Here is a 24530-nt window from a genome sequence, read left to right as displayed (position 1 = left end):
CCAACCAGGATTTAACAGAGCAGGTGGTAAATTGGGTTTGAGAAATGTACAATTCTACAGACTGCCGTGGTTCACATTAGGAGTATCACTTGCCTAACCCCCCCCCCCCTATTCAAAACAAGGATTTAACAGCAGGTGGTAAAATGGGTTTAAGAAATGTACAATTCTACACACTAATGTGGTTCACAAATAGGAGCATTACCTAAGCCAGTAACGCCCCTTTAACAGAGATCAGTTAAAACTTCATACTCATTTAATACATCTGTCATCATCCTGTTACAGTAAACCATAAATTAGGCAGTGAATTAAAAATCTGTGAATAAATTAGTAAAATTTACATTTCTGTTACAGTAATTTACATTTTATGTACAATACAAGCAGGGTATGATCATCTCGAGCAGATTAACTAATCTTCATGAGGTAAAGGCCAACACAAGGATTTATCTTACATAATATACAATGGTGCCAGGTGGGAGAAGGCTTCTATCCCATTCTTATGTTTCTAAAATTTGATTATGTCCAAAAAAGTTAATCCTTAGCACCACTTTAAAACTAAAAACTGATTTGATGTGCAATCTAGTCAGGCTGACACACAATCCAATGGTAGGCCTATGATAGGAGTTGGTGGGGTGGATATGGTGTATGTTGTCAGGGTGATGCTACATATCCCCCCCCCCCCACACACTAGACCTAGATAAGCCATTTTGACAGTTCTGCACCTATAAAGGTTGCGTCATGATTTGATGATAAGAGATTGTGCATATTATATATAATGCAAAGGGGTTTGGTGTGGTTCAGATTTTCATTGTACTTTTAATACAGTAAGTCTAGGTTCTCAAAAATAATTCATAATGAAAATCACTGTGTCTAGGTTTGTTATTATAATAAGGGGGAGGTTATAAAAATGTTATACAGTAAAAATGGGTGCTATGTAGAAATGATATGTGGGGGGTAGGGGAGTTTTGTGTTACAGATGTGCACAATGTCTTATCCTGCAAGGGGCCCAACCTTCAGATTAAACAGTTTAGCTGGTAAATGTATGAGGTCTAGGTTTGAGCACTACGTGACATCTATGTTTCTGAGGGAAGGAGCATATATCATAACAGTGCATGATAAAAATAAAATTTGCAATTGCTGATAAAATATCTGTAGTGTACATATTTACAGTTCATGTCAACTTTCTTCCCATACACAGATTTATTTCTACAGTCACATTTTCAACAGTCCAGATTTCAAAATCTTAGTTTCCAATAGCCACATTTTCAAGCTTTTTTGTTTTAACTGACGCATTTTCAATCAATTTTTTCAACAATCACATTTTCAACAGTCAAGCTTTCAATGTCTTTGTTTCAATAGCCACATTTTCAAGCTTTTTTGTTTTAATTGTCACATATTCAATGTCTTTGTTTCAATTGTCACATTTTCAACTCACATTTCCAACAGTCCAGCTTTCAATGTCTTTGTTTCAACAAGTGGTTGAATTGCCCTAGAAGTAACTGTGGTCTTACATGATGTATTGCACTGATAATAAAGTGGTCAGCTACTTAAAAACGGAATTAATACACCATCTTCTTGATTTTCAGCAATTTTCCCAGTCTCTGTTTTGCAGTGGCCAAACCTTTCTTCACTTTTTTTACTGGAAGATAAACAATAATTTAAAAAGAGTTATTAAACAAATTTTTTACTATGGTTACCTAAATAAAAAATTTCAGAGTTGTGACCAAAATAAACATCCACTCCTAGAATTAACATTACAATGCTAACAAACAGGCAAGATCCCGGCAATATTTTAATGATATATATTCAAGTGAAGAAGCAATGTAAGAAATTTCAATGTGATCATACATTTTGGTGGTTGCGTTGCAGCATTGGCACATGGATCAATTGGTCTTTTAATTCCTGGCCTAAAAGCATTTACTGAAATAAAAGTGGAAACAAGACTCTCTGATTAAGTCAACAAGAATTAATACGTTTATTTTAAAAATGTGTTAGAAGTTAATGTCATCAGCTGTAGTAATTGTGAGTTTTAAATTTATTGATAAATATCAATCTAAACTGAAACTTGGAATTACAAAATTTGGCATGTTTTTTCTTACCTGGCTCATCAACTGCAGTGGAAGGCCCTGGCAATGGTTCTACTTCAAATTCTTTTTTCTCAGGCACTTTTTGTTTGGGTAATTTCTTCCAGTGTTTTTTCTCAGACTAAACAAAGTGAACATAAAATATATAGTTAGCTTTAAACTTATGAGAAAAATACATAAACAGTACATCTGCACTAATGATTAGTGTCTACGTTACAGGGAGAAACCGTTTAATATTTAACCATTGAAATAATTTAACAGAACAAACATTCACAGTATTACATGATGGACAACTACATTGATTGAATGCATTCTGAAAGATTTCTTTAAATCAGATTTAATTTTTTTTTAGAGGTTTAAGAAGTGGATAAAGCTACAGGTAACATTCAGTGTTTCCACCCCCCCCCCCCCCCCCCCACACACACACACAATTCCTACAAATAAGGCTTAAATTTCTAGTATTTTTAGGTCTAAAAGATTGCCATAATGAACAATCCGCACCATATTAAGATTGAACATTCTCACATTTTTATGTTGAAAAAGATTACACTACTGAAGTGCTCCCACCATGCTAAGATAGAATGCTCTTATAGTTTAATGTCTAAAAGATTTAAATGAAAGGTCCCGCCCGGGTCAGATATTGATACACTTACAGGAGGATTCTCTGCAAGCTTGGCTGCTGTGTTAGCTAGACTTGTAGCCACTGATTCTTTCTGAACACCCACTCTGTGCTCCCTGTCTGGCTTGGCTAAAACTGAGTTGACTCTGGCTGCAAAGAGAACATTTAAAAACCATCCAGATTTTTTTCTTTTATGTGGTTTTAGCCACCTTTATATATTAGTTTAACAAAAAAAATTTTAAAATAAAAAAAAACAACTTATAATAACATGTTTAAAATGCTCTGAAAATATGGCTTTAATATGTTAAAGAGATGCTTTCACAATTATATTTAAGAAAGAAAAGTTTATTTTCTCATTATTATTTTACTTATAAAAGTAATATTATGAAAGGATTTTTTTAAAAACTAAGAATCGTAAAAAATAAAATAGTTTTTTAACTTTAAAAGCAATTATTATCACATTTATTCTTTGCATTCTGATCAGTCTAAATCTGGATGTGACCCAATATAAGTTATAACTAAATTATTCGCTTAATTACTAAAATACGATCAGTAAAATCTAAATGACACAGGTTGGCAAACAATATCTGCAAACTTCAGCTCATTTGACTAATATAAGTGGTTGATACTATTTAGTCATCTCCCCCTTAAATACTAAAACTAGTAAAAATAGTAATATTATTCTAAATTTGTAATGACTTATCTGTCATCTGATTAGACTGAACATTAGAATTTATATATTCTTGCCCTAAACTAAAAAGTTTGAAAAAAAAATCCCTCCATTTGATGTAGGTCACAGACACTCACTTAATAAATGGTAAAAAGAGGGTGTAAATGTCACAGAAAATGTAAGTGAATAACGATCAAAGATACAAAAAGAAACTGAAGAAATACCAACCTTTAGGGTTCCAATTGTCATCTTTCTCTGATTTTTTCCTCGATGAATACATGGAATCCTCCTCTTCATCTGACAACTCAAACGAAGGATACACTGAAAGAAAAAATATAATTAAACATGAATTTCAAAACTGGCAAAAATTGAGACTATAATGATATTCATACAATCATCAATTAATTAGTTATACAGAAAAATGTGCTTAGTTTTGACTGTAAAGGGCCAGTAAGAGTACACGGTCAAATAAGGATAAATGTCTATGTTGCAGATTACAGCTTGAAACTAAGAAACATTTTTAAAATGTTTTTTAAATACGATGGTTATTGTTTAAATTTATTACATATATTTTCAAATAGTATTTGATTGACTCATAAAAAATTATTTAATTACCTTTATTACATGTATTTATTTAAATCTATTACATCTTTTTTTAAATATATTTGATTTTTTTTTCATTTTATAAAGTATCTCTTTAAAATGTATAAGATTTAATTTATAATCTGAGTCAAGCAAGGTAGGATTAGAGTCACAACAGCCAGCTCAAACACCTTTAACATGTAAAATGCCACCAAGTCGCTAATTACATTTCCACATATTGTGTGTCATACTCACCAAATTCATCATCACGATAGCAATCAGCCATTAACTTTTCTTCCTCTTCTTGAACTGTTGTAGCTGCCTTTTCCTTGCTGCTCTGTATACCAGAGTCACCCATGCGACTCATGGTCAGCATTCCAGCAATTGCATCTCTCATCCCACTAGATAAAACAATAAGATACTTTAAAATGTAAAACTGTATTCTAAGCCAATCATACATCAGGTACATCCGATGTAAATTCACGAATGTCATTGAGGCAGATTTATATCCACCTTTCTGCAATAAAACCATATTTAAATTTTAAATTTTCTTAATAAATAAATGCTTGACATTAACGGAATGGCTTGGTCTACCAGTCAAGCTCTAGACTGCTGACCCAAAAGTCTCAAGTTTGCATCTCTTTCATTCTTGGGTCCATAGATAGCCTAGAGTCCACCCAGTTCTAATCACATTAGGGAAAGTAAAAGTGTCTGGACATAGTGCTGGCATATCTATTTTTTCATCTGCCCTATGGATCATTTGGTCTAAAATGGGCAGGCGGCTTCTATACTAGCCTAAAGCCATTTCTACCTCCTAGGTGTGTGGTGTCATTTATAAACTAAACTTATTCCAGGAGGTTGAAACTTATATTTTTATATGAAACCTCAAAAGTTCACATAAAATTCAATTTTTATATTTTTTCCACAAGTATCTAGAAAAATTCCATCATTTGCTGAGGCAACAGAAAGTTCTCAAGTATCAAATGAGAACTTTGTGTAGCCTCAGAAAATGATGGAAATTTTCAGATCGATTGCACCATGTCCAGCCACCTCTCATAAAGTCAGATTTATTCCCACTTGGTATGTCTGTGGACACCATCATCTGTAAACACACCAGATGTTTTAATTGAGTTAACTAAAGCAGAAACACCACAAACCTGTAGCCACTGGCAGTCAGAATGTCGCTTATACTGCCATTGAGACCTCCTCTTATTGTATCAACTTCCTGCTTGGTTGCATCTGTTTTTTCTTCTTCGTCAGAATCTACAAGGCAATATAAAAATAATTTTGGTTATAAAACACTAATATAAGTGAGATGCCTCAAGAGCTAAGTGTGTTCTGTTAAGGGTAAGACTAAACTATTAAATTTTTTTTTAAAGAAATTCCTGTTATTTTAGCAGAAAGTAATTAGTCACATAGGTAAGTTACAGAAAGTGATTTGTGTAAATTTGGTATAACTATTTACAATACAACATAGTTACAGCTGGATGTGTGTATATAATATTTGCATACATTTGGGCACCATATTAATATAAATGAACTAAATAATTCATTAAAAAAAATTTTTAAAGTCAATCATTAAAAACATATTTATAAACTTTGGACTAAATGTATATGGCTTAAAGTGGAGACTTGATCCTAAGCTTTGACATCATAGGGAAAGTGTGGTGACAAACCAAAATAAAATGTACGCAAATATCTTGGGATCTATACACAATCCAACTAATTCTTGAATTAAATAACATAATTTAAGTAAATTAATATTTTTTAAATTGACAAAATTAGGCTACAGTTTTTTTTTTTTTTTTTTTTTTTTTTTTTTTTTTTTTTTTTTTTTTTTTTTAATGGTCATAAACTATGGAGTATTGCAAAAAGGCTAAACCAAGAAGAAAACAGAGCTACTCCCATAGTCATCGACATTGAAAACACGATCAAAACAGAAAAGGATGCAGCAAAAGAATTTATAACCCACTTCAGCAAAGTGGGACAAATAAATATCAGCCACCAAAGAGTAGAAGAGGTTAAAAATCAAACTGAAGTTAAAGAAAAACTACAGAAAGTCTCTCCCCCCTCCTCCACTGGAATGGTAGCTCGAATTAGCAAGAAGGAGCTCGGAGAAGCAATGAAGCTCCTCAAACTTAAGCAAGCTCCAGGCCCTGACAAAATCTCAAATGATATGCTCATGCACCTGGGCCCCAATGCTAAGAAAAAACTGCTCCAAATATTTAATGCAAGCTGGAAATCTGGGAAAATCCCAAATATTTGGAAAAAAGCAATCATGATACCTGTTCTAAAATTAGGAAAACCCAGGAACAAAGTCGATAGCTATCGCCCAATAAGTTTAACAAGCTGCGTTTGTAAACTGATGGAAAGAGTAGTAAACAACAGACTGACCTGGTTTCTAGAATCGAACAATCTACTAGCAGACGAACAGGCAGGCTTCAGGAAGTGCAGATCTACTGAAGACCAAATCACCTTCATTTCTCAGGAAATAGAAGATGGCTTTCAAGAAAAAAAACCAACCTCAATAGTGTGGGTCGACTTTGAAAAAGCCTTTGACAAGGTTTGGGAGCAAGGCTTAATTCTAAAGCTAATAAACCATCAAGTATCTCATAACATGCTAAACTGGATAAAAGGTTACCTAAGCAACCGAAAAGCATCAGTCTCCATGCAAGGAAAAAGAAGTCACACAGTAACTATAAAAAATGGAGTCCCTCAAGGAGGAGTCTTGTCTCCTACTCTCTTCCTCATTTATATAAATGACTTAAATGAAAACATCCCAAGGAGAGTAAAAAGAAGCATGTTTGCAGACGACCTTTCACTAATCAGCACAGAGGAATATATTGGTACCTCAAAATTTCGTCTTCAAGAAACACTTGACAAGCTCGGCAAATGGTCCAAAAACTGGGGCTTATCCATCAATACCAAGAAAACAACCTATTCAATCTTCACCTTATCAACTAAACATCAAAAAATGAAACTTACCCTAGAAAACCAAGAGCTAGAAAAAAATGACCACCCCAAATACCTAGGAGTCACTTTTGACACTCGACTTACCTGGAGAAAACAAATAGAAAACACACAAAGTAATGGGATCAAAAGACTTAATCTAATGAGGAAACTGGCAGGAACAGACTGGGGAGCAAATCACCACATCCTGAAAAAAACCTACACCAGCTATGTGAGACCTACGTTAGAATATGGTGCTTCGGCTTGGGGCTCAGCAGCAAAAACAAATATTAGCAAAATTGACAAAGTTCAGAACATTGGATTGAGAATAATGACAGGAGCCATGAAAACAACACCCATAAAAGCTATGGAGGAAATAGCCGCTCTTAGCTCAATAGAAGAAAGAAGAGAATCAAAAATCCTCACTCAATACACAAAGCTAGAGGCACTGGAAAACCATAACCTAAAACAAAAACTCCAGAAACCCAGTCCATCAACCAGACTACAAAGAACAAGTTTCATCAAAGAAGCAAAGAATCTGAAAAAGAAATATGAAATCGAAAATATCATTCCTGAAGCAATAAAAACTCAAAACCTCTCCCCGCCTTGGATCTCCCACTGTCACTTAACCATTATTGACTCAATAGACACCATAGGAAAAAAATCTGACTATGATCTAGAAGAACTTAAGAAAATAACAAATGAACACATTAAGGATCAGTACCCCAGCAACACCTAGATTAGAGTTTTCACAGATGGCTCAGCTGAAGATGCCACAAAAAACGGCGGGGCTGGCATCCTTATTGAATGGCCAAGCGGAGAAAGCCTGGAAAAGGCAATAGCCACAGGCAGCCTATCCGACAATTTTAGGGCAGAAAAAGAAGCTTTAGAACACGCAGCAAACCTCCTGTCAGAACACCCTGAATCACCGAATAGTCAGATTGTATTTCTTACAGATGCCAAATCAGTCCTGCAATCCCTACAAAATCCGGAGTCCTATATTCAAACACTTATGACAGCACTAGAGAGGCTAAAAAATACCTGCAGCAGAATTGTGCTGCAGTGGATCCCGGGCCACTGCCAGATCCAGGGTAACGAGATCGCAGACCAGCTGGCAAAAATTGGGGGAAAGAAACCACAACCGGAAATTTCGCTACACCCAAAAGAAATAAAAAGAATAATTAAAAACAAACAAACGCAAATGTGGTCTGTCACACACCCTCACTACATTAAAGACGACGGCTATTACAATTTAACACGAAAACAACAATACATAATCTTTCGACTCAGAACAGGCCACAACAGACTAAATCAACACATGCACAAAAAACTGAAGGTTGGGTGTAGCGAAATGTGCCCTTGTGGCAAGGCCCCGGAAAACACAGAGCACGTACTCCAGGAATGTTCTCTGTATAGCCAGGCAAGAGGCAGACACTGGCCCCAGCCCACCCCACTCAGGGAAAAATTATATGGGACACCTGACAAACTGGAAACCACAGTCCGGTTTGTCCACGAAGTTGGACTTGTTGTCTGAATCCTCCACCATATTCAAAAATTAAGAACGAAGAAGAAGAAGGCTACAGTAATTACAGAATGCCTAAAGCATTATTACCTGTTGGTTTTGATTTTGACGCCCCAGGTGGTAGCTTACGTTTGAGTGAGGCTGGTTTAGTTGCTGAGGTGGATTTCTGAGTTTTAACAGGATTTTCATCCACAACCAGGTGGTCACTGTCACTGTCCTGTTCCATTTTTTGAGTCACAATGGCTGGAGTCTTAGACTTTTTCTTGGTTTCTTTCTTTTGTTCACTTTTTACCTTCCCTTTCACACCTATCTTGTCTCCCTTGGACGACGACTCTTTCTCTGAGTGCTTGGATGATGAATTTTTCCCTTCTTTCACTTTTTTCTTTTTAGATTTCTCAATGTCTTTTTTGACAGGTGTTGTATTAGAGTTTTTCTTATCCTTAGTAGTTTCTTTACTGCTCTGTACTGCAGGTTTTTCTGTTTCAGGACCCAACATTACAAATTCTTTGACATTTAGCTTTTTACTTTTCTTCTTTTTCTTGTCTGTGCTGTAATTATTTTCAAAATAAATATATTAACAAAAAAACTTTTTTAAACATCACTGTAATGTATCACTGCATAATGCTGTGAGAATTGGAATAAAGAAGGTGGGAAAATTATTTTAACCCTAAAATGCCTATCATGACATTGCAAAAGTTTCTTAATGAAAATTTATACGGTTTATGAATTATCTATGGCAGAGACAAAAATCATTGTGTTGTATAGGTTTAAGGGTAACACCCCAAACTGGGCAGTTTCCAGTATTTTACAAATTAACGTACATAATTTAGGCATCAGTGTTAACTCAGGGAGTATTAATAAACAGCCAACAGAAACCAATAAAACAAAGATCAGATGCTTTAAAAGTGATTACCTGACCATCTTGCCGTTAGAAAGCTTAAACTTAAGGCATTGAGGAACTTCTTTAGAAGGTGTAGCTGGCACTTGTGGTTTGGTGTCTTCATTGTTTTCTAACTTTATACCCTCCTCTTTCTTCTTCACCTTGGCTTTTTGGTTGACAGGTTTCGACTTACTGGGTATGTGTTTGTCTTCAGATTTGATTTCATCTTCGCTTTTTATTAGCTTCTTATCTATATCCTTACTTTTTTTATGCTTCTCACTGTTGCTGTCATCTATGTATGCTCCTGCTTTTGGTATGCGAACTTTCAAGCTAACATTGGTCTCTTCATCATCGTCCTAATTTTATAAATGTATTAAATATATTTTTCTAAAATTAATGTAGAAATGAAAAATAATTTATTGCTAAGGAAAGTGATAAAAGCTGATATCCATATAAAAATGGATTCCTGTTTTTTGCGACATTACTCAGGTTTTTTTTTCTACTAGCAAATATTTTGGTAATTTTTTTTACAAATATCATCTTATATATGTTTAAAATAATTTAAACGGACGACCAGTCAACAAAGTTCATTAAATAAACTGAATATCAACACAAAAAGAAATACTTTTCTTTTTCATCAAAATAGAAGAGTTACTTATAAAAGAGTTCAAAACAAACAAAAAGTTTGATGACAAATTGGTTAAAACTTACATCAAAATTATAAATTTTCTCTCTCAGTTCCCTTTCCTCAGCAGTTTTGACAGTGCCATCCTTTGAATGGTTATTGGTCATCTTCAGAGATTCCTTAGTGTGCTGGTCTAACACATCCAGAATCTTAGGTGCCTTTTTAGATCCCTTACTTGGCTTTTCTAATTTTTTCTTTATAGCCGGTTCAGATTTTTTGGGACTAATTTTAGACTTGCTGCCATTTGGGTCCTTCTTTTTGGGACTTTTCTATCAAGATTAAAAAACATTTCTTAAAGTTATTTAAAAAATTAATGTCAGCTACAAAAATTTTAACACAACAACAAAGGTATTAAAATATCCTTAAAACACTGAAACAAAGTATTTGCTTAATATGGTACCATGTTATCAATTTTCTTTATTTCTTTCTGTATTTCTTTCAGAACTTTTCCATATGGAATGTATTCAGCAGCATCTTGTTTTCCCACCTTAGCATACTGAAATAGAAAGGAAAAGCTATAGGAACAAAAATAATGTTATTACATCCCCCACTGAACAACTGTTTTATATACATTATACACAACATTTAAAACTAAAGATTGGCTGCATCATTGTGGGACAAAAATTGTACAGATAAAAAAAGAAAATAACTACCATGATAAAATATAACCTGTATAAAAATGTTTTCTAGACTGAAGGCAAAAAAGCAATGTGCATGGCAAAATTTTAAAATAAAAGTAAAAGGCATAAAATTTAAACTGTCATATACATGTTATAATAATTTAAATGTACAAAACTATAACTTTTGTGCTGACAAAACACATGACAAAACTCTTTTGGTCCAGGGAATAATGCAATAAAACTGGACTGTGTGCTATACAGAAATTAGCACATTCAAATGTTGACTAAAAAGCAAGGTCAAGGGGTGAAGGTATCATCACGCAGATCTGCTGGTATATCTGGAAATGTTAGAAGGTTAGGTGGGCAACAATCATGCACAAAACTATAGGGGATGGAGTATCATGGAAATTAATGCAGAAAAAAAGCAAGAAAAAAAAATTTTAAACTGTAAAAGTTATGTATTATGTTTAATATAGAAAATTGTACCATTTTTTTTTTTTTAATATTAGAACATTTTTAAAAATCAAAAGATGGGAAAAAAACAGTGCTCCTCGTAACATCTGGGATTAACTTATTTTTAAAGAGACTGACTTTTATTATTACTACCTGGGGAAAGACTAGATCTAGATGCCAATGCTTGTGTCTGTTATTTAAGTACTTTTTTTTTACTAAGTTGTAAATTAGTGATTTAATACAAATTAATTACAAATCCTTTCTATAAAAAAGGAATTATAATCTTTAATATACTTTAACAATTTGGAAAGCTGAAATATACTCAATTATGGATAACTGAGTTATTAGGTTTAATTTATAAAAATTAGAAGTCAGTTTATTTATAAAGTATATTAGTAAGATCTCTAATGCTGGTAGCATGCAATCATGAAATAAAAGTTACTCAACAACTCATATTTTTTACTTGAAAAATTCCCCAAAACTTTGAAGTTAAACATTAGGTAAACAAATTCCTAAATATAGAAAATTGACCCAGATACAACTGATATGTATCACATGTAGAAAGGGAATGCTGTGCAAGATATCAGTGGAGGCAGCTTCCATCATGTGTGGTCAACAAAGTTTTTTTGTGTTTAAGGTCTTTACTTTCAATCTTGCATCTCTACAATACTCACTTCCAATCATATATATTGAAAAACAAAATAGAAGACATATCAGGTTTATATGGGCCTCTTGTATTACAGTATGCATTTTGATGAAAGAATCATATAAAATGAATTACTTTTAAAAATAAAGAAAACTAGTAATAGGGGAAAAAATACTTTCTTATAGTAAGTTATAGGTATTAAAAGTGTAATTTAGATGTTAAAATGATTGTTAAAAAGAAAAGAGCATGCATAACTGAGGGTTAATAAGTTTTTTCTTTCAATCTAAGTCATCTTAAAGATACTGACAACATAAACCATACCTAAAAGTACTTGTTAGATTAGTTGAAACCCTAGAGAAAACAGACTACGGTATGAAACACACTGCACCCCACAAAGCTAAATATCAAAATGTGTTATTACTATTGTGTGGTACAAAGTAAGTGACACAACAGAAGAAATTATGTATTCATGAATGAATGCCCTTGTATGATTAGCTAGAATACTTTTCCCTTTGTTTTAGGTTAAAATTAAGAATCAAGAGAAAATTACACAATTAACTATGGACTAGTCCATGTTAGATAAAACATTGCCTGTCAGCAGTCTTTAAAAAAACTAATCAATAAAATTAAACTAAAAACCCAGCAAATTAAAACAAACCTCATTATAAAATACAAATAATAGAGTGGCATAATCTAATCTACTAAGCAGAAACTGAAGCCCAGGATTACATCATACTTCAGGCAGCTTCATTGATAAGTCTTACATTGGTTTTAAAATTTAAAAGTAGATGCAAAATAGCACTGATAAAATCATTGATAGAGACAAACAAAAATAGTAACTTCCAAGAGACAATGATTGACTCACAACATATTTGCTGCTGAGCTGAAAACAGGAAAAGGAAATGGGGAAGGGAAGGAAAAAAAGGTTTATTGGTAAAAGGATAGATCTAAATACCTTTGATACACAGAGATGGTGTGTATGAACACAAAACATGGATGTACATGAATGTATTCAATGATAAGCATTTATAAACCTGTAGTGTTTTACTTTTACATGTGGCCTCATTCTGAGACAAGTCACATGAGGTATTTTTAAATAAAAAGAAATTGTTTATATTATAGATGATAACAATTCATTTAATTGTTCATTGGACATTTGGTCTAATTGGATAAAATGATTGAAGGGTCTAAAGTATATTATTAGTAATGGCATAAAAAGCAATTTTACAAATTTTTAATATTGATTTTAAAGTTAGGAGAAATTGCATTCCAATGTCCTAGGAATTCGTGGATAGAAAAAAAAGAAATGAGAAAGAAATGAATATATTGTATATTGTGGTACATTGCATTCTGAATTCTTAATAATTTATAAACACATTTTCAATTAATAAATTCACTGTGATAGGCCTATATATAATAGACAGCTTAGAGCTTTGTTGCAATGTATTTTTTTTAATGATTCAAATGATGATACAGGACATCTAACCAAAAGAAGGTTTATGATTTGAAAAAAAATAACTGGTTAATGTTGTTTCAAAAAAAAAAGTTTTTAGCACAAACAAATAAAAAAAACGACATGATCAGCTAATACTTACATCTTTTCTCTGTGTCCAGCTTTTAAGACTCACAGACAAGGCTCGCGCTCCAGCGATCAAGTAGTTTGGTGGACTTCTACCTTCCTCTGTGTATTCTTTGAAGACAATCATAAACATTGTAGCAATATTTCAGTTCACAAAATCACTGGTTTGTAATGCTTCTTTGTAACCCACCTTTATAATTTTTGTAATCATATATTTTTTTAAAACATGTTACTTGGTGTGGTTTTTGTATTACTGCTTCATATATCAAAAGAAAATAACCCATTTTTTAAGTCATGAACCTAAAGTAAGTGTTAAAGATTGTGGTGGAGATATCCAGGTTGGACCAGCTAAATATTTTCAAAAAAGAAAAAAGAAAGAATCCTCTGTAGACCTTGCATCCATTGGGAAGATGAAGTAGAGTTCATGTTTATTGAACTCTGCATATGAAGGAAAAATTCAATTCAAAATGTAATTTTATTTTGTTTTTTAAGGAATATGTTCTCGGAAGCGTCATTAAATGTTCTACAAGTAACAGGGTAGCTACCCATTACATACCATTGAGGATCTCTAGCAAACTTTTTGCAGCGTACCAATTCATCGTCTCATAAGAAGGAAAAAGATACTTTTCTGGAGTTTTTACTGTTCTTTCAATTTCGTAACATCTTATTGAAAGAATAGAAAAAAATATTGTTTTTTGCAAAAAATGTATCATTAATTATAAATTTTAAATATATTTTCCAGAATAAATAGTAGCTGGCTGTTAACATCTCTCAATTTTAAATTTAATGGTGGTTTTAACTAACGAAAATAGACTAAGGCTATAAATTTAGGTGGATACGGCAACATTGCCTCTTTAATAAAAAATGTAAATCATTTTAAGCATAATAACATCCTGATGAATACATTTTCTTATGGTAAAGTTTATTAACCTCATATGAGTATACTTAAGTACATGCCAAATTTAATTAATGCACATGAATAGTTTAATACTAACTAATTACAATTTTGTTTGTAAAAGTGAACCTACTGTAGTTGTAGGGGGATGTTATAATTATGTAAAAAATTTCCTCCAAACACTAGAGAGTCAATTGGTGTGAACACAGCATGGATCCAGCCAGTGGGTATAAATAATGTGTGCCCTTGTTTAACAGTCATACAGTAACACTTGTCCACCTGAAGATAAAAAAAATATTGGTGGTATAGTCTCTACACAATGTTAAAATATCATTCATTTTCCTGAGAGTAGTATCACAATGAACATACACACAACTGAATAGATCTACTTTCAAGTAAGAAATAATTAATGCTAGGCTTTGACAGTATCAAGTGAGCTTTAAGCGTTAAGAAAATAATTATAATATAGATCTAGAGCTTCTAGAAACATCTGTAAGATATTTTATATTTTCTTCCAGAAGAAAATAAATATCTTACAGATGATTCTATGGAAGATGTTTCAAATTGCAGAAATTAAACAGCAATTATGCATTTGTATGGATGTTTAAATAAATATAATTAAATGTAAAAGTTTCTAACATACTTTAAAAAATAAAGCTGTATAATTAAAAACAAATTTAAGTTTTTTGGTTATTACCTGGTCACCAAAAAACATCTCATTTTGCTTAGAGGATGACAACCATCTTTCATATAACATCAGGTTGGCTTGGGTTGGCTTTATCAGGTAAAATATTTTCTCACCCTGTAACATGGCAATAAAAAACAGCATTAAAAATTTTTTTTTTTGCTATTGCCTTATTGCTTATTGCTATTGTTCCCATGAACAATATTTTAGTTCCTGTTGCACCAATATGGTAAAAAGATATAAGATCAAAATATCACAAATGCAAGTATAGTGGAGTTGGCAAAGTTGGCAATACTACATAGTAAAAATTTAACAACAGACATTAATTAACTTTAATATTTATTTAATTTAATTAAAATTTCAACAAAATAAAATAATTTTATTTAATTGCATTTAATATTAATAACTTTACCCTCAAAACGTGGTACCACACAGATGTGCCACCAAAGTCTATATGAAAATCTGTAAAGCTGTCCTTCACTCCCATCAGGCAATATTTTTGCACCTCTGGCCTGACAAGTGTGCTATCCTCTGGCAACTGTTCCGGCCAGACATTTCTGGCCCAGCTTACATCTTTGATAATTTTGGGGGGTTCAACTTTTTCTGATAACCTAAAATTCAAACAATGTTGACATTTTTCAAAATTTCCTGAATGATACATGGGACAGTGTGGTAGAATGGTAGAGCATTCAACTGTTAACACAGAAGTCTTAAGTTTGAACTCCAGGCTGGAGTGTATTTAGGACATCCCTGAGTCCAACTACCTCTGAAGGGTACATGAAGCACATTAAGGAAAGTGTAGGTGGCTGGGCATAGTGCTGACCACACTACCCCTTTATATGCTCAGGTCAGTGAAATAGGTCAACTTTACTTCACTTGCTGTATGAACAGTAAGGTTAAAAAGGGTACTTTACTTACTTATTAATACACAATAAATAAGTGCTGTGTGTGTTCTGAACAACGTAAAAGAAAGAAATTATTACTTAGTGCTTGAAAACTCCAGGCTAATAACGTTGAGAATCTTATCACGATTGGGACTGTTGTAATATTCTGTCCATTCTCTCATCGGCATTTTGATGTCATCTTGACGTGCGACATCAATCACATCTATTTCTCTCATTGAACCTGTACCATGAGAAAAGTCACAATACATCCATACATCTTAAAGCTTACTAATTAACTATGAATCAAGCAACCGAAAAGAATTCAGCTAAAACTGTGATAAAGCACACTTTACAAGTACTCACCCACTAGATTCTCAATCTCTTGAATGGTAATTGAAGGTGGGGGTAAAATTAAATTCAAGCCATCTTTTTTCTCACATAGAATGGGAACATCAAATCCATTCTCTTCAAAATATTTAGCAGTAACTTGACTACCATGAAGATGCTCAATGGGTATTTCTTCAGCACTAGAAAAAAAAATGTTTTTGTTTATTTTTAAAAGCTTTGCACTTAATTGAATCCAACAGTCCAGTTAGGTAGATATATAAGTCAACCTAGCAGGTTTTCAACCCTACTACTGAGATTTCATACAATCATAAACTTCACTTATTCAAACATTTATAGATTAAGTAGTTTGCATGTTTTTTTCTATGCTTACTTTGGAAATGTCCTGTTTTTGAGTTCTTTTATAAACAAAACTGTTCCTGTCTGTACAACCTATCAAATTTGCAATAAAATATTAATATTCAACATTAATGAAATTTCTAAAAAATTAGTAAAATTTTATACAAAATAAGTTTTTTTAAGGTAATTAAATTGTAAAAAAAAATACTTCAGACAATGATTTAGATTAACTTATGCCAGATTTTAAAATTCCAAAACTATTGCCACTTGTATAGTCACACAATATTGTTAATATGTACATACATTCTTGATTTTTGAGCCATCTTCAGAATAATCATGACGATGCCAATTTCTTTTGTGCTTTACTGAAAAACAATTGATTATTTTGATTTTTATATATATATATATATATATATATATATATATATATATATATATATATATATATATATATATATATATATATATATATATACATTGTAAGTTAGAGCTAATAAGAAAGTATTGAAAATTGTTTTCCACACTTACAAACAAGTGGACCATGTTTTGGGGCACAGTTAGGGCAATGGTAGATCTCTATATCTGCAGCTTGATGCTCTTGAACATCAACACATCTAAAACAATAGTACAATTTTTAATTTTCAATGTACGCTAAGGGGCATTCTATTTTAATGCAATGACTATTATGACCATAATCTTAAACACCAGATAACTAAAACAAGGTAATTAAAAAGTCTAGTGACAATTTTAGCGCAATTTCCTTATGTTATCTAAAAATAGCTCTGTCGTAGCGTAAATCAAGAGCAGGGTTAGTAAAACCATTGGTTAGTTATTAAAACATTTTTTATTAATTTTTTTTTCAGTATTTTACATGTTTTATTTACAATAGAGTTACATCATACATGACTAAAAACCATTGCGCGCCTACTGAACGTGATGGCGCAGCCATGGAACGCGATGGCGCAGCTATTGAACATGATGACGCGTGTGGTGTGGTTGGAAAAAATGCCTACTAATTCGGTCCAAATTTTAATTAATTCAAAAAATTTTTTGTGACCGAACGAAAGGATATTTTTGAAAACTTTCTTCGGCAATATTGTTCTAAATTATGGCAGGAATCGATTGGTACATGTTTCAAGTCGCTAAGTGGTCTGGTTGCCGAGATATGGGCCAAAAACTGCTTTTTTTCGAGGTTTTTTGGCTTTTCCGGGAAATTCATGAAAGAAACCCGGAATTTTTATGGCCTATGTTCATCCTCGTAACTTGCTTAACATAATTGCTTTTGGAACTAGTCATCGATATTTCTTCGTTGAGGAGGAGATACGACTTAAAGCTGTGGACACACATACATCCATCCATCCATTCATACATCCAGAAATGACGGGTTAATAAACGCAATTCTCCAGAATGGAAATTGCGCTAAAAACTGTAGACGGAAATACCCTTTGATACCACAAGTTAAATCCAAGTTTTAATTTTTGGGAGACTATTAAAGGTAAGATTTATTAAAAGCTTTTTTTTTTTAACTTTTTTATTTCAGCAACTTAAAATTAGATCTATAAGTAGGCTTTTCAGTGCAGTTTGTCTTTTAACTTCAGTTATTAGCAACTTTACTTTCAGCTGGGAAGGACTTGATGATGATGATTATTGTAGTTACCCAAAAATAAAAGGTCTAATAATAGCAACAAGCAGGGGCATAGCAATAAATATATTTATTCTGTAACAAATTGGTTTACTATATTCTAGAGAATAAGAGATATTTCATGTGTTAAGATTTTAGTATTTTGTCCACAGATTTTAAAATAGGCAGATTCTATAGTTACCCTAATGCCAAACCATAATACTCCCTAACCCTAATGCCTAAATCTAACCCTAAAATTTCAACAACCAGTTTTAATTTACTAAGTAAAATAGGAAAAAAAAGCAAAATAGGAGTCAATAGGATTATTGATTATTAGGATTAGATATGCAACCACATCGACCACCCAAACAGTTATCACAATGTCGAAAAATTGAATGTTATAGTTTTACGTAAAGAATGCTTGCTCTTGTGCAATCATATTTGCAATGCCTAGCCTGCCTTAGGGAGGCTTGGCGGTATGCAGTTTGCTCAACATAGTCATCTCGTTTAAAATATTAGTAGATTCTAAACCAAGTACATTTGTATTTAGTAAAGTAAAGATTCCTCATAAGACCTAATGATCCATTGGGCGGATGAAGAAGAGTTCATGTTTCTTGACCTCGGCATTTGCAGGAACTGTGTGGTCAGCATTATGCCTAGCCGCCTTTACTTTCTGCAATGTAAGTCAGTACCCATCAGAGCTAGGCAGACTCCGATTGTCCTACAGTCCAAACTAAGACCTGGACTTGAGACCTTTTGTTTAGCAGCCAAATACCAATGCTCTGCCATCCATTACAAGTTGGCTTAACTCCTCTTATGACTTAAAATGCCTATTCACTAACTAAATATGTGTAGGCCGTAGCCATAGGCCTATTATTAAATTATTAGTATTTACTATTTACTAGACTGAGCCTAACTATAACAATTAGCTAGGCCAATGCAAAAATTTAATTTCAGTAAAACAATATAATAGTTACATATTTGGATAGGGGCTGTCAATCTGATTACAGATCAGTTTGAATTTTCAAAATCTGACCATAAACAAAAAAGTTATGAATTTTTTTGTCATTAAAAAATAGCAGTTTTTTCAGACAACCGGGGTAGACCCTGAAAGAGGAAAAATACTGGGAGGGTATGGACCAAATTTTTAAGAGTTTTTCACTAAAAGTGGTATAAAAGCAAGCAGACTTCACCAATTGATATCATTTTAGGATATTTTATAGATTTTTGTATGCCGAATCCAATGATGCTATTTTAAAAAGTGTCCTTCAATTACATAATCGACTAATCTCATAGATTATGTAATACCCCCCTTTCAATTTTTTTAAAACATCTAATAATCAATGTGATAAGAAGTCATTGTTTAAATGTAACACTGTTTTAATCTATAATATGATATTTATATATGCTGAAGATAATGGTAGTATTTAAAATGGTCCAACATTGTTACATAACTATCAAATGTTAAGGTTATGTAATACCACCCTTTGCTCAAAATATACCATGAATTAGTTTTGAAATCACTTTTGTCAGTTAACTTCAAGTTAATAGCCTACTAAAAGAAAATATAACTAATCAAGTTTTACAATACAAAGAGAAGAATGCTATTACAATAGTAAATTTGTGATTATGTAACTTCTTAAAAGATGTTATGTAATCTATGTCCAATACCATAGGCCTACTCTATTCCAAAAATGTAGGCCTATTTCATTATAATTTTATTTCTTGTTATTTTAAATATCATACAACTTTTTGCTATAGAATTAGTCTAGTTACATCGGCATCAGAGTGTGCTTTATGATAATTACGTAATATTATTACCCATATTAAAATTAATAATTTTTACAATTTCAATAAAATAATTTTTGGAGGAAAATATTTTTTTAAAAACTTGCACAAGGTATAGATCTAGTGTAAGTTATAGGTCTATAACATACATTTTATTTAAGCCCAAAGTTTATGCTAGTAGTAAGTAGGCTTTTGTATTTTGTAGGCCTACCAGTAGGCCTTTTACAATTAAAAACTTCCTTAAGAAAAAAGCACGTGTTTGAGTGCTTGACTGTGTAGATCTAGTAGATTCTAGAAATTGTGTAAGATTAAGGTGTGTGCCTATACACAGACACGTGTACCACCACAAGCTTTTGCCTAGATTTTGATTAATCTGACTAGCCAGATCTTCTGACCAACGAATTTTATTGCCCTATTACGTAAACACGACCGCTGGATAGGCTAGTCGGCCAACCCGATGAACGTGTCAGACGAATGTTATGTAATTTCAGAGACAAAAGTCTGGCAAGATTTCTTGATCTTTGCCCGAGGGTTAGTAACATCAACTCCACAAAGTGAAGGGGGAGGTAGGTGGGGTATGAAACCACCACGAACTGAGTAGGTACCGTACGGGTGTTGTACAACATCAAAGGCTACGACCGTCGGCTCGTCGCGTCACGGACTAGTGGGGGCGGGGTGAGGCTTACGTAGGCTATGGGTGTTACGTTGGGTGTTATACAGAATGCCCACCCCCACCCACCCCACCCTTTTTTGGTCAATTTGGCAGGCTAGTATCCTCCACGTTGTTAAGCGTATTTAAATGTGTAGTGAAAAAAAGGGGGACCAGGAAAAAAATTTAAAGCCGTTTTTATGAAAAAGAAATGCTCTAATTTTAAATGAAATTTGGGTGCGCAAATCGCACAATTGTTATAATCGGACAGTAACCATCTGGATTAATTTAAAAAACAAGATAAATTTTAATCCTGAGCCGTAAATATTAATAAGACTTTTTTTCCCGTTTAAATGGGTAAGGACAAAATTATGAAACATGCCTGTCGGCTTATAGATCTAATCTATATAAAATAACACGGGAACACATGTAGGCCTATCTATCTTTAGAAATTGTTTACAGTATCATCCAATCGGATCGACCGCCTAGCGTCACGTGACCAGGCATTCAGATGTGCCACACGGTGTGTAGATCGACACAGCACAGCAAGCAGTCGGACAGTGGTCAGCGCGTTAATTTTAATTTTTGCTCCAGTTTAAAATGTATGGGCGGCTTTATTTGGGGGTATTGTAGAAAAAATCATACATATAAATAAACGTCCAGATTTAAGCAATGCAGCGCAGGGTTCAAATTAAAAATTGGTCTGTAACTAACCCGGGAAACTTGGTTCAACTTTGCTGTACGATATCTCCGAAAGTATTTAATATATTTTGACGACGAACCCTGCGCTGTATACCTCTACATCTAATATGTATTTCTGCCAAGTTTCACTGTTGTAGTATGTAAACTCGATTCGTGTATAAAAATTTTGTAACGCGTCGTCTGTTTAAAGACGGCGATTCGAAGCACAGCCGAGCGGTTCAGTCGGACAGCGGTCGGCGCGTTATGTTTTGATTTTCGGTCCACTTCAAAGTCTATAGACGTCTCTATCTTAGGGCATTATAGTACAAATCATACATATTAATAAACGTCCAGATTTCAGCAATACAGCGCAGGGTTCAAATTAAAAATCGGTCTATAAATAACGCGGGAAACTTGGTTCAACTTTGCTGTACGATATCTCCGAAAGTATTTAATATATTTTGACGACGAACCCTGCGCTGTATACGTCTACATCTAATCTGTATTTCTGCCAAGTTTCACTGTTGAAGGGCGAAAACTCGAAGAGTCTATAGACTCAAATTAACACCCCTGTTTTAAAAAAGTGAAAAAGCCTCCCCCTTAATCGGCACGTCGCCGCGGGGGGTAAAAAATGCGATTCAATCGGCGATTTCTTCAACGTCTGAAATCATATTAAAATCAAACTTATACAGTTTAAAAGGTTATTCAATTACGAACAGAATGGTGTATAACATGTTAATATAAACACAATAAAAGCATGCAAAAAATAGAGTTGAACATGCAGGGGGTAGGGAAAAGCTGATTTGTCCGATTTTCTCGGCAGCGGGATTGGCCTAGCTATAACAATACTAATTAGTTATTTTTTTATTAGGGCTTAGGCCTACTAATACTATAGGCCCCTAATTAAAGTAATTGTAATAAGTTTTAACTGTAAATGCCAGATTCTAGATTTAGCTAGAGACAGAGATTCACTGTAACACAGTCAGTAAAATCTACTAGATCTAGAGTGAAGTTCCACAACCGGTCACACATAGCGAACTCCCGACTTTCATCGGGCGCTATTTTGTAACCGTTTAACACAGAAAGAAACCCAAAGTACTATATTATTCCTCTGCCTTTCTACTCTTAATATGTATCAACCATTTTATATTCCTACGCATTGAATTTGAGATATTCATGTTTTAGTGACGTGCTACTTGCGATATTTTTTTCCCCTTTTTTTTCCCTGCGGCCACCTGGACCGGCTTGCGTAACGATCGTATTTTATACGTTTTAATCCTAGTTTAATAACTAAAATAAATATTTAACACTTTTAAAGGTGTTGTTGATTGTATTATTAATTAATAAATTGCAAAACCAAATTAAAAACATGTTAATTAAATTAATTAGCCTAACGACATTAAAAATTGACCCAGTGATGATTCAAGGGACGCAACTATAATAATCATAACAAAGGGACGTAACAATCACTAACAAGACATATCGTAACTTTTGCTTAGATATGCTTGTGTGTAGAGACACAAACTAGATTTAGAAGAAGTAGATGATCGAAATATTTTAAAACAACAGAAAAAAATAGAAACTATACAGATTTAGGCTTAGCTTGAAATATAGAGCATCTAGAACTAGGCTAGTCTAGCTCAAGTCGTTGGTTACGCAGCGAGGTGAAACCACCCAAATCGTTACCCAAGCTGCAGCCACCCCTATTCACCTATCAGGTTGCTTTATTAGCCTTATCTGTCGTTATCTATCGTATGTACAGTGTCCCGCACATATTGTAGAAGCTATTTATAGTTAACCTAGTTATAAAAAGCTTTGATTGGTTGGTTTTATTCATCTCATCCGGGACCTAGTGTTTTTCATAGGGGGAACTAGAATCGCCTACGACGTCATACCTCGAAACTTTAAAATTTAAAAACTCGACTTCCAGAAGGAGAAAAACAAAAGAATTTGACCTGGATATATTTAGAAATGGACAGGTTTACAGCAGATATCGGTAGTTTCGTATAAAACATCAAAACAAATATTGTACGAAGCGATAAACAGGCGATGGCCGCACCCGTGTTTTAACCGCGCGTGGAACTTTACTCTAATAATGACTAATAACTAATCGACTAAAAGTCTAAGTCCCTAAGTCAAGTGTACTGTACTTGTGTAGATTGTAGAGGGGGGGGGGGGGGGGGGGGGGTTCTAGATTCTAGACTAGTTCTGTCTGAAGTTAAATCTAGATCTAGAGTGAAGTCACGAAAGTGTAGATCTAGATTGCTAGACTAGATCTATATTTAGTCTAGAAATCTAGACCGATCTAGAAATCTAGCTAATTTCTTAGCAGAAGAGATGTTTTGGAGTTGTTTTCACTATTTCACTTTGCAGTTTCAGAGCTTGTTTGTTTGATTGAACTGCTTGCACAGTGGTTGGTTTGACGTGTTGAATTTTTCATTACAAGCAAAAAAACAAAGCACTGTATTAATTAAATATTGCGGTAAAATGTATTTTTACCCTCCGTGAAACCAGTCTTTGCAAACATCGCACTCAATCATAAACCGAGTCTCATCATACGGTAAGCGACATAAACAATAAACAGGGTCTTCGTCAGACGCCATTTTGAAGCTCTCCATTCAACGACGAATGAAATTGCGTTAAAGAATTATGGGTAAAATAGGGAACAAATGATGGGATCTAGGGCCTATCAAGCTCAGATCTAGATTCTAGCTCTAGATCTAGGCCTAGAATGCTCATTTCTAGATCAGCTGCTGTATAGAAATCTAAACTACTGCCTTGTTGGAATTAGCCTAGTTAATACACATTTGATTTTGGCTAATGAAATAATCAATGGAACTACACTCATTCTATACTACAGTCTACTCCAAAGTCAATTTGTTTTATAGGGCTGGTAAGTAGGTCACCAACCAGTTCTATGGCTCATGCACTTGCAGGTTTTATTGAGCCATAGAACTGGTTGGTGACCTACTTACCAGCCCTATAGAACGGATTGACATTTTTTTTCTCTGAGGAGGGGGGGGGGGGGGTACTCAAAATTATCGGGGTGATGACAGAGGCGTAGCTAAGGGGGGGGGGGGGGGGGGGGCGGGGAGGGCGGCCACCCCTATAGGGGCTCCAAAAGGGGTAGAAACAAAATTTAAAAGTTCAATTTAAGCTGCAGTTTTTAATTATTGTGAATTGATTGTGTAACTGTTAAACAAATATCCTTCAGAAACAGTGACCTGCAAACACCTATTTCTTGCTTTTCCTAAATAGGGGGGGGGGGGGGGGCGTTTTTTTGCTGACTGAAATCGGAAAGATTCATATAGATTGCTAGTTAGATAACCTTTATTGCTTTTAAAAGAAACCAATTGT

General features: G+C 33.7%; 1 protein-coding gene across 2 annotated transcripts; it reads right to left on the bottom strand.

Annotated features, from left to right (window-relative positions):
• Positions 1 to 23786, bottom strand: LOC131943879 (lysine-specific demethylase 7A). 2 transcript variants are annotated; one of them, XM_059304179.1, is made up of 23 exons: positions 23673 to 23786; positions 16963 to 17048; positions 16738 to 16799; positions 16469 to 16527; positions 16114 to 16277; positions 15850 to 15991; positions 15279 to 15477; positions 14879 to 14983; positions 14315 to 14460; positions 13843 to 13949; positions 13303 to 13397; positions 12573 to 12590; positions 10389 to 10484; positions 10015 to 10257; positions 9337 to 9659; positions 8514 to 8971; positions 5110 to 5215; positions 4208 to 4353; positions 3599 to 3691; positions 2735 to 2850; positions 2097 to 2202; positions 1846 to 1917; positions 1 to 1636 (listed from the first exon to the last, which is right to left on the bottom strand). In XM_059304179.1, exons 1-23 carry the CDS (start codon positions 23774 to 23776, stop codon positions 1557 to 1559), a joined length of 3126 nt encoding a protein of 1041 aa, XP_059160162.1. In that variant the 5' UTR covers positions 23777 to 23786; the 3' UTR covers positions 1 to 1556. The 2 variants fall into 2 exon arrangements, with proteins under 2 accessions (XP_059160162.1, XP_059160163.1); XM_059304180.1 differs by lacking the exon at positions 12573 to 12590.
• Positions 23787 to 24530: the final 744 nt, after the last annotated feature.

This window comes from Physella acuta, unplaced genomic scaffold (assembly GCF_028476545.2).
Source record: "Physella acuta isolate Inbredline_101_S28 unplaced genomic scaffold, ASM2847654v3 ptg000472l, whole genome shotgun sequence".
Lineage (NCBI taxonomy): Eukaryota > Metazoa > Mollusca > Gastropoda > Physidae > Physella > Physella acuta.
The sequence above is the reverse complement of the archived record's forward strand: the minus strand, read 5'-3'. Positions and strand labels throughout refer to the sequence as shown.

Bases quoted from the DNA above. Each gene is read 5' to 3' on its own strand.
- LOC131943879 (XM_059304179.1), bottom strand. From the start codon at position 23,776: ATGGCGTCTGACGAAGACCCTGTTTATTGTTTATGTCGCTTACCGTAT. The intron at 17,049-23,672 runs GTAAAAATACAT...CTATTGTTTTAG, and splicing joins AAAGACTGGTTTCACGGAGG to ATGTGTTGATGTTCAAGAGC. The intron at 3,692-4,207 runs GTGAGTATGACA...TTTTTCTTTCAG, and splicing joins CTATCGTGATGATGAATTTG to TGTATCCTTCGTTTGAGTTG.